Below are 10,697 nucleotides of genomic sequence, written 5' to 3' on the forward strand. Positions count from 1 at the left end.
ATGACTTTAACTTACGTTTGTAATTAAGAAATGTACGCAAATACATTCTCAATAGGAGAGGAACAACCGCACCCTGAGGCACACAGGCGCGCTGACTTCAAGGATGTGCACACACACACACACACCTTCTTTTTGTGTTTTTGTGAAGCGCTGATCTCATATTATCCGGGACGTTGTGCGTGCCGAGTGAGCCAAACTGCGGCGGCAAGGCGCATGTGCGGTATTACGGTTCTGAAGTGAAATCCAGAGCACCTACGCACCGCACAGAGGAACTGCGCATGGCGACAGCCGTCGGCGCCGCTCCAGCAGGTGGACGTTGACACATCGGCTTTTGACTGCGGACGTTGCGTGGCGTTCGACCCCATTTTTTCTCCAACTTTTATCTGCTTCTTCTCATTTAAAGTGTTTTGTTTAGTTATACCGCTGCTGCTGGTCGTGCTGTTGCTTTACCGACTTTCTGCCTCGTCACCCTTGTGAAGGCGCCGCGTACGTTGTGGTTTGGGCTGGGGAGGCTCTGCCACGCCTCTCTTTCAGTATCGATGGGAGCGGCCTGTTTCGACACGCACACGCGCATACATACACCTTGACGATCGCCACTGTCTGTGTGGGTCGCCTCCACTATTAAAATATAGTACCTTCGCTTCCTTCGGTTCTCGAAGCTTTTGCCTTCACATTTTGTGTTCTCTCTTCTCGAATTCCACGTTTACCGGCACTGCTGCTCTGTGCGTCGCGTCGCCGTAGTTGACGTGCGGTGCAGTTTTTTATGCGCTTCGTTGCCGGAGCAGCTCGAAAGCAAAACATTTATTTGCGTTGGTCGTGGCACCTCTGCCGGGCACGATGACAACGGACACGTCACCGGTGAACCACTACCTGCTCTTTGACCGCGCAGATGAATTCGATAGCGACGCCAAGGTGGACTACGCACTGCGGCACCACCGTCTCTTCACCTCAAAAGGCGGCGGGGCCGCCGCGGTGCCGGCGTCGCTGAGCGTAGAGCTAGATCGTCGCATGCTCATTCGAACGTTCGAGGAGCTAAAGAGAGGGGTATGCTACGGCGACCGCACCTTCCCGGCCACACCGAGCACTGGCAACACCTTCAACACAAACATCAGCGCCTCCTCCTCGCCGGATTACTTCATATCCCCACAATTTGAATCCCAGGGCGACGGCGACGTTTCCAACGCGTTCTTCGACGGCACCGACGACCTCGACGCCAAGCCGTGGGACAACACGACGAGTAGCCAGTCGAACTACTGGAACTGGCCGATGGAGGTGCTCTACCAGTCTTACCATTTATGGATTGCGCTGGATTACGGCCGAGACGTCTTCAGCATTACGCGCAACGGCGTCGTGCTCGTCGACCGCATCCCCACCGTCGTCGCCACCCTCCTGCAGGTCGTCGAGACGACGCTCTTCGCACGTGAGCAGGACATGCAGCAAATACGCCTCTTTGTGGAGGCGAACATCGCTGATGAGCAAACCCGCACTCGCCTGCTGCGGCAGGTGTGGGACCCGACGGTGTATGTCAGCATCGTCTTGTTGAACGTGCCCCAAGAAGTCGAGCAGGCAGTGCCGTTCGAGGCCGCCCCACCAGAGACACACGCAAAGACATGCGGCGGCGGAAATAGCAGTAGCAACAGCAGCGGCGGCGGCGCCCCTTGCATGCGCCCGCGGCAGCCGCAGCACCCGGCGATCATCATGTACCCGCCGGAGCACCGCCGCTTCACCGCTCTGGAGACCGCCGGCGACGATGCCTCTCGCTGCTCCGCCGTCACGCTGCTCTCCCACTGCGACGCCCGCGTGCTCTTGGACGATGGCAGCTTTATGGACCGCCTGCGCGACCTGTTGACGCGCTACGAGAACGCTTATCGAGAGCACAGAAGCCCGCAGGAGTGGCCGCAGTCGTCGCTGAGCGCGTCGATCGAGTACTTAACACGTGCGATGCCGGACGCCTCCGACGAGTGCAACACCATCGTCTTTGTCAGCGACGTCGGCACCATGTCCTCGTCGGACACCCTCACGTTTCTAGAGAGCATGGTGCGCCGCAAGAGCTTAATCGTGTCCCTCGTGGCGCTCAATCGCATCCTCATCTTTGACTCGCCGGAGCTGAGTCCGCTGGCACGTTTTCTGTCGGCGGTCGGCGGCTTCGCGGTGCACGTGGATTACTGGCTGGCGCTGGGGGCACACCGGCTGAACAGCGAGTGGTGTCACAAGTTCGAGGGTGCGCGCTGCCTTGCGCAGCAGGTATTTGTGCACCTCATCAATCGCTTCCCTGTCGCCAGCCCAGGCGCCACGCGGCGCGACCTTCTCGCCGATGCACTGTGCGAACCTGTGGCGTTGTACGACGGCGACCACGATCTGCCCGACTTCGTGGCGGAGGCGACGATGGTGGAGCTGCTGAGCACGACCGCCGCCTTGCGCTTCAACCAGGGCTGGAGCGTGCTCATCGACTACCACAACGAGACGAGTGCGGCCTCCCATCTGGCCGCGCGCTACGATCACGACTTCCACTGTGGCGCCATCAGCCTCCATTACGAGATGAACATCAACCGACCCGCGGTGTACCGCCGGCTGCTCGTCTCCGGCACCAAGGCTCTCGTCGACCACTTCTGCAAGAAGCAATGGGACGAGAACTCCACGAGCGTCGTCAGCGAGGGGAGCGGGCACTGGCTGGCCTACTTGACGCTGCTCCGACTGCAGGTGCACCTCTGGATGAAGGCGGAGCAGGTGCTCATGCGCATGGTGAACACGTCGCCGCTTCCGAAAACCATCGGCCCCATACCGGACTTGCAGCGCTTCTCTGGCGCAGAAGGCGTGCTGTCAGAGTGGTTTAACACCGCCATGGCCGTCTCCATAGGTGTCTTCTTCCGCTTTGAGTATCTGCCGCCTAGCACGTTGGTCGCACACAGCCGCGCGGCGAGCTTAAGCGGAGCCGCGACGGAGTCCGCTGCTCGCGCATGCCTGCGTTCTGCCATGCTGCGCCGTCACTGTTTGGTGGGTCGTGAGGAGGAGCTGACGTACCTGCGGGTAGTGAGGGCCTCCTCCGCCTCCGACAGCTGTCCGCTTGTGAAGGGAGGCGGCGGCATCGTCACTCCGTCGGCATCTGCCGCCTTTTCTTTGGTGCAGTTCTTTCCTTTGTACAACACCGCTGCGGGCAACGACTTTGGACTGGCAGGTGGCTTTGAGTGTCGTGTGAGCTGCGTGCTGTGCGACCGCGAGCAGCAGCGGGCGGTGGTGCAGGCCGTGTTGACAGACATCTTTGAGACAGTGAAAGAGCGCAATGCGGGGACTGCGCGGAAGGAGAAGTACCTGCTTGTTCGCGCCTCCCACCGCACGGAAAACGAAGAAGCACTACAGCTCGTCAAGGCGAGCTTAAGCCAGCGGCGCATGCGTATGCTGACGAGCTACACAGAGGGCATCATTCGCTCCTGCGGCGGTGACCGCAGCGGCAATGGTGAGTCACGCGACGGCTCCACCACGCACTCCGCACTGCTCGAGCAGTGTTATCGCTGCCCGATGCTCACCTTTCCTTGGTCGCTGCTGAACGCGTTGTGTTTCCGCTGGATTTTGGGCTGCAGTGAGTACTACCCCTACCTCACGGAGGAGGCTTTCGGCTTCTTTGTGTCACGTCGCCTGCACGCCGGCTTCGTGCTTGTGGTGTACTACACGACCTCCTTGAAGGCGGTTCTCATGAGGCGCATTGGCAACCCCGAGACGCAGATGGACTTGTGCGTCTTCGACGTACTGGAGGCCCTCCCCGCCACCGCCGCACCGTCTGCGGCCTCACCCATTTTCATTCGACGACTCGTCACTCCTTTCAAACGGGCGCGCTCCTCTGTCTGGGCGTACACGCACGACATCCAGGAAGATCTCCACATCGCCACGGCACTCTTCACCTGCAAAGCGTTCTCGAGCAACCAGCCAGGAGAGCGCCGCACTCTGCCGCGTCAGATGCGCGAGCGCGGCTACACCCCCGTCACCGCACGCGTGGAGTCTCTTCTCCACTACTTGCACTCAAAATACACCGAGGTGGTGGAGCTGCGCTCACCGCCGTCGCTGGGCGTGGATGGGTGCGTTCAGCTTCGGGACCGGCTGTTGAACATTGTGAGCTGCGTCGGTGACCGCAGCACCGTCGTCGCCGCGCGTGCCCTCCACGCCGACTACGCGCAGCTCCTCTCCTCCGGCAAGGCGGTGGTGGACCCGGAAACCAACGTGTACATCTCCGTCATAAGCCCTATGCGCTACAACACCATACTGTGTGTGCTGATGCTCGAGTCGGACACCGACGACGGCACAAGGCAGCACACCGTGAAGGTGGCCCTCGCCGCCCTGGACCAGCAGCTGCTGGAGCACACCCTCGCCCAGCAATACCTTGCCAGCCCGAGCGCGTGCAGCGCCCAGACGATGACGAGTGCAGCGGCAGCGGCGATGGCAAAGTCCGTCCCGCCGGAGTGCGTGGCCGACCGCGCCGTTGTGCTTTCGCTGCGGCACCTCCTAACCGTCTTCACATCCGTCTACTGCGCACGTGAGCTGCTGCGACTCATACGGATCGCACCGGACGAAGAGGCCTCGGCGCCGGTGTCTGAACTCGCCGACACCTACCGCCACCTGGGCAACTACGCCGCCGAGATCGACGCGACACACCTTCTCCACGTCGTGCTGTGGCGCTACGGTGCCGGAATGAGCGCCGGCTTCAGCGGCAAAATGCAAGAAGTGCTGATGGACGTTGTGGCGGCGCACCAGCGGAGTTTTCCAACACACCCGACGCTGTGGCTGCCGCTCTCGAAGCGGGAGCGGTCCGCCCTGCGTGCCACGCTCGAAGGGGTGTCTGTGGGCGACAGCGACGGAGAGGGAGGGGAGTATGACGACGACGACGGCGACGGCGACGACGGCACGGAGGAGGACCGCGACGACGACGGCGACGGCGGCGAGCGCAGCGGCCACGTCCGTCTGGACCTGCTGCCGGTGGCGGTGAAGGTCTGCGCGGTGTTGCAGGCGTCCTCTGTCCGCAATGCCGACGGCGACGAGGCCGAGGCGCCTGGGCAATGCTTGTGGATCTCCTCGGCCTCGGCTTCTTCGGCTGCCTCTAACAACGCACTCCGGGAGAACACGCTGCGCGACAGCACGCCGTGGTTCGTGCCCTCTGCCGCAATGCCAGCAGAGACCTGCACCCTGAGCGACGCGACGGTGGGGGCGCTGACCGACAGGAACGCGCCCCCGACTCGCCTCCTCCTCCGCGTCTTCCTTAAAACGGTGCCCATCGACTTGCTGGAGCTATGCAAGGACGAGTCTTTCTGTCCACCGCAGTCTGCCGTGCGTCGCACGCTGCGGCTGCTGTTTTATCGCTTTACCGCTGAGGAAGGGCCGGTGATGGTCACCGCCGCCAACGCCGCGTCGAAGCCGCTATCGTCGTCATCCGCACCCGCATCGGCGCCTTCGCACATCACACCGAGTCATCGTGGCACCGCCGAGGAGGCCGCCGGCTCCGCCCTCGACCGGCTCTTCGCCCAGCCCGCCGCCGCGCCGTGGGACCGCCGTCGCTGCGACGACGTCTTTCGCGACTGCAATGACTTTGGGTCGCTGCCGGAGTACGTGGAGAGGTCGATGCGCGGCATTACGAGTCGGCTGGCGTGGCGCATTGCGACCTATTGTCTGCAGAGTGCGTGCTGCTGCACGTCCTTTACACGCTTGCAGTCTCTCGTGATGACGGGCCGACACGGCGGCAGCGACGATGTCGACTCTGTTGCTTCGTCAGCAAACAAAGATGCCAGTGCAAGTGCGCTAAGGCAGCGAGATGCGATGCTTTCCCACGCCGCTTCGCTGGCCACGCAAAACGTGCGCGACGACACCGGACTTCGTGACCTCCTGCGTGTGGTGGTGACACCCGCACTGCTCAGCTCCCGCCGCTTCATCTTCTCCACCTTCCCCATCGAGTTTACGCAGCACGCGACGACGTTTCGCAGCGTGGACCCGGTGGCGGCCGCGCAGGACGTCTTTCGTCGCTGCGTCGACGAGGACTGGATGTGGGTGCTGCCCACCACCCACTTTGCGTACATCGTGGTGCCGAACCGGCTGTACTTTGGAAAGCGCTGGGTGCTGGTGCATGTCGAGATGCAGCTGAACCACACCATTAACCGCGCCAGCATCCTGTGCTACGACGCGGACGACAACGCGCGGCAGGAGACGATGCGGGCCTACAGCAAACGCCTCCGCGCCCACGTCTATAACAAAATCACACAGGTCAGCCAGCTGCACTTGCTGAAGCAGCTGCGTGACACGCAGAACGCGAGCGGGGAGCTGATTCCGCCCGCGTGGGGGGATCAGTTCAGCCAGGGCAGCCCCTCCAGCGGCGGCGGCTACCGGGGCAGCAGCAGCAGCGGGGGCAGCGTGAAAGGAACTTCCGCACTGAACGACGACGATGCCCCGTTGCCGGCGCACGCGGGGCGGGCCTCGTCGTTCTATCTCCGGGGATGCAACGTGTTGGAGGTTCCCATCTACTACAAACTGCAGCATCAGTGCAAGAAGATCCTCTCGCGGATTCAGACTAACAGCTCACGGCTGGAGCTCATCACCATCTACAACCGCGACCAGTGCTTTGTGGTGGCTGATGACGAGGAGGGTGACACCTTTCATTACGTCCGACTGGTGTTTGTGAAGGATCTGGCGAACACCGTCTCCGTCGCAACGCGCTCGCCGCTACTGACGTCGTCGGAGCGGTGTCCGCAGCTGGTGGTGCAACTGTTCAGCGCCACAAGCAACGCAAAGGTGCAGCGGCCACTGCAGAAGCTGCAGGACTTCTGTTATTTCCTCGCGGTTCAGGAGCTGCAGGGGCACCTCAACTACGTGCAGCACAAAATGATCTCCTTCAACGACCTCGTCTTTCTGCAGAATCAACGGTTGGAGTCGGTGTTGGTGGATCTGCGCACCATCTTCAACCATTCGCCAACCTCGAGCGCGTCAGACGGTCAAGCAGCAGCCTCGTTCTCCTCCTCCTCTGCTTCCAATGCGCGCGAGCGGGCCCGGCAGGCGGAGATGGCTCTGTCGCTGCTCTTTCTCAACCTGCGCGAGTACAAGTTCAAGCCCTTTGGTATTCAGGACGAGCCGACGCACGCGACGAGCAACTTCGTGGAGCACTACAACCTGGAGAAGAGTCTCAAGTTGGAGTCGACAAAGGAGGCGGGGTCGAATGGAAACGGTGGAGGTGCGGACGGAGGTGGCGGTGGTGCGAGTGGTGTGGGCGGCAACGGCACGCGCATACGCATCTGGCGCTTTGTCAAGATTGTCGAGGGCCCGACGGATGTGCTTGTGTCCTGCTGCCTCCTTGTCAACCCCGCCCACCCCGACGTGATCGTGCTGGATCGCTACCTGACCAAAATCCCCGCGGAGCGGTACATTAACGGTGACTCTGAAAACACAATCCTCGCCCACCTCAGCCACTGCGTGGAGGAGACGATGGCGCAGCTGCGTTTCTTCGCTTTTACCGCGCCCGGGCAGCCCGCCTACCCCCTCGTCCGCTCCACCTTGCGCACCACCACGAGTGACCTCTTACACTTTAGTCCCGCCGCCTTTTCGAAGGACTCCTCGGTGCTGCGCTTCCATCACTTCCCGCTCGACAACGTCAATCCGACCGTTTTGCCGATGCTGGTGGACCGCCTGTGTGGGGCGCTGGCGAACTACGCACCGACGTGCTTCACCTACGCGGCTGGCCATGGTATCGCCAAAGGCGTGGTCCACGTGCCGGGATTTTCGTGGCAGTGGGTCGAGGGCATTCAGAACGACTCCTTGGCGGACCACCTAGAGCTGTACATAACGTGTGGGTACACCGTGATGGACTCACCCGAATCGACAAGCGGGCTGCCCCCCACGCGGGTGGTACCGTACGTGGTCCCGGGCGTGCCCATCACCGCCGTCACCACCGGCGAGTCACAGATGTCGCTGCTGGGCGAGTATCAGCTCTGCGAGGGCGGCTGCCCGCTGCTGGACTACCGCATCCTCGTGTCCATCTCGCTCACGGACGGCCTCTCCCTCGCCATCTTCAACCTGCGCGACACGGATTACATCGTGCGCCTGCTGGGCTACGTGGTGCAGGAGATGGCGGAGAAGTCGGCGCTGATGGAGGACGTGCTGCTGCAGCGCCTGGGCTACGCCATTCCCTCCTCCTTTAACGAGGCCGACCTCGCGCGGAACTGCTGCGGCGATGACACAAACGTCATCCGCTCGAAGGCGCTGCGCATCAGCTCCGACGTGTACCGGCGGCGCGTGAACAACGTGCGCTTCCGCGTACGACCCGACGCGGCGCACGACGAGCCGCTGGTGGTTATCCTGGAAGGGCTGTACAACCGCGGCCTCATTGTCAACTACGACTTTGCGGTGGAGGACGCGATGAAGGTGCTGTACGACGAGTGCCCGCAATACACACTGCCGGAGTGCGTGCGCATCCTCGATGGCCTCATCGCGACTCGCCTGCTGACTGAAGATCCACAAAGCGTCTTGAAGCCGCAGATGTCGATTCTCGCTTCGTTGCCGCAGAGCGAGCAGCTCAAGTCGGAGGCGCGGACGTGTCGGCTGACGGAGACGACGGGGGTGCCGGCGGACGCGCTCATCGCCTGCGGCTACCACCGCCACATCTTGGCGGCGCACATCATCGTGGAGGCGCAGAACGCGCGATCGGGCGTGGCAGAGGTGCTAGCGAGGTGCGACGCGGTCTGGCGAGCTGGGCCGCAAAACAACGTACTGGAGCTTGCGAAGGCCATTGTGATGCTGCAGCTGAAGAGCAAAGAGGTGTTTGGCGCGCGTGTGGCGGATTTCTCGCTGCGGCGGGAGCGGTGGCGGCACGAGGACGATGTGTTGGACCCGACGTTGCCGACTCAGACCCAGCAGAACATGAGTTACTCCCGCTCCGTCGACGCCTCGCTGCAGATGTACATGGAGCACCTCCGCCAGCTCTACCCGTCCATGTGCGTCATCGACCTGGATCCCAACGACCCTCTCACCACCTCCGACGACGTGCTGCTGAACCGCCTGCGGTGCCGCTACGGAAAGGTGACGAACGAAGCCGGCGATGTGGTGCTCTTCAGCCCCCACCTGTACTACGCCGTCATTCCGTTTGTGGACCTCCTGCGCTGCCCCGACTTTTACGCGCGTTACCACCTGTTGGTGGAGGCTTTGGGCGAGGAGGTGGTGCAGTCCCCCATCACCACCGGCGGCCTCTTTATTATCGAGGTGGGCTTCCAGGTAGTGCACTACGCGCTGGACTTCTTCGTCATCAGTGGGAACGACGTGTCGCCCGGGGTGACGGCGAAGGTGGCCGCCGACTTCAAGCAGACGCTGCTCTTCGAAAGCGTGCTCTACGACGCGGCGGTGCGCGGTCTGGCGCAGTGCATGCGTGCCCACTCCGTCGTGCTGTCTGGTCAGCAGAAGACGCACACGGCGGTGGCGAACTTAGTCAAGTACCACCCCTTCCCGCCCATGTATTGCGGGGACATCGTCGCGGCGTACACTATCACAGACCCGCGGGTGATGCGCCTGAAGAACTTAACGCCGGGTGGGACGGCGAACAACGGCGACCTGCACGTGGGCGCTGACGGCGTGCTGTACCTCTCCCCGCAGAAGCACAACCTGCTGCAGCGCGAGCAGACGAACGAGATGTACACGTACTGTGGCCTCATTGTCTGGGAGCGGGCACAGCTCTTCGTCCTGCTGACGAACACGCGCGACGTGAACAAGGCGTGCCGCGGGCCGAACCGGGACCTCTCGCAGCTCGTCCTCACGGCGAAGAACTTGCTGCTGAGCCAGCTGCTCGACAGCACGCAGCAAGAGCGGCTCGACGTGGCGTGGGCGAAGTTTCTCTACGGCGGCCGTCTCACCCCCACCTGGCGCGGCAACTCGGAGCGAGAGTGGCCGAGCTACGACGAGTTCGAGCTGCTGCGGGGGCACTCGCACAAGATTGTGCTGCACTCCTACGTGCCGGTGCTGCAGATGATCTTGGAGCCGATGGAGTGGACCGGCGACTCGCGGCGGCTGCGGGCGGTGTGTGGGCAGCTCTTTCCAGAGCACGTTCTGTTCGTCATTGGGCGTCAGCGGGGGTCGCGCGAGGGGCAGGTGGACACCGCCGCCGCCACGCCGCACACGCGCCACGGCGACCACCATTCCCCAGCCAGCCTCAACGCCCTTCTTCTCGCCCACGGCTCCGCAACCGGGCCGCCCACCGTTGGCGGCTACGATGTGCACCGCCTTTTCATGTCGCGCTGCGTCAGCGGTTGGTTCGTTGTCACCTTCGCATCTGGCAAGGGTGACGAGAGCGGGTGCTTTCTCGCGATGGAGTGCTTCTCGGACCCGCGCCGGCCGTTTGGCGCCAGCATCGTTGTCGAGGAACTCAGCCTCTACTGCAAGCCGTCGCGTACGCCGCAGCAGCACAGCGTCATGACCTTTCTCAGCGAGGAGGAACAAATGCTAGCTGAGCGCTTTGTGCGGTTGATCAACAGCGCTGTGTGGTCGAGCATCGTGCCGTGCACTTCTCAGTTTATGGTCTAAGGCGGGGCAGCTGGAAACTGATGAGCATTGCAGGTTAATCCGTTTACTATTTTCATTATTTCGAATTATTATTATTCATTGGCCTTGTGTTGTGTGGTACTCGGCTCAGGCGGTTTCCCTCAGCTTTCAACTGCATCGACTGCTCCGTCGAATGTCAGCAACAC

At 62.3% G+C, this 10,697-nt stretch overlaps 1 protein-coding gene across 1 annotated transcript; it reads left to right on the forward strand.

Annotated features, from left to right (window-relative positions):
- Nucleotides 1-401: 401 nt before the first annotated feature.
- ABB37_05561 (hypothetical protein) lies at nt 402-10,533 on the forward strand (the record flags this gene model as incomplete). Its single annotated transcript, XM_015803636.1, has 1 exon — nt 402-10,533. The coding sequence occupies exon 1, from the start codon at nt 838-840 to the stop codon at nt 10,531-10,533; it is 9,696 nt and encodes a 3,231-aa protein (XP_015657461.1). The 5' UTR covers nt 402-837.
- Between the last annotated feature and the right edge of the window lie 164 nt (nt 10,534-10,697).

Source organism: Leptomonas pyrrhocoris, assembly GCF_001293395.1.
Source record: "Leptomonas pyrrhocoris isolate H10 chromosome Unknown, whole genome shotgun sequence".
Taxonomy (NCBI): Eukaryota; Euglenozoa; class Kinetoplastea; order Trypanosomatida; family Trypanosomatidae; genus Leptomonas; species Leptomonas pyrrhocoris.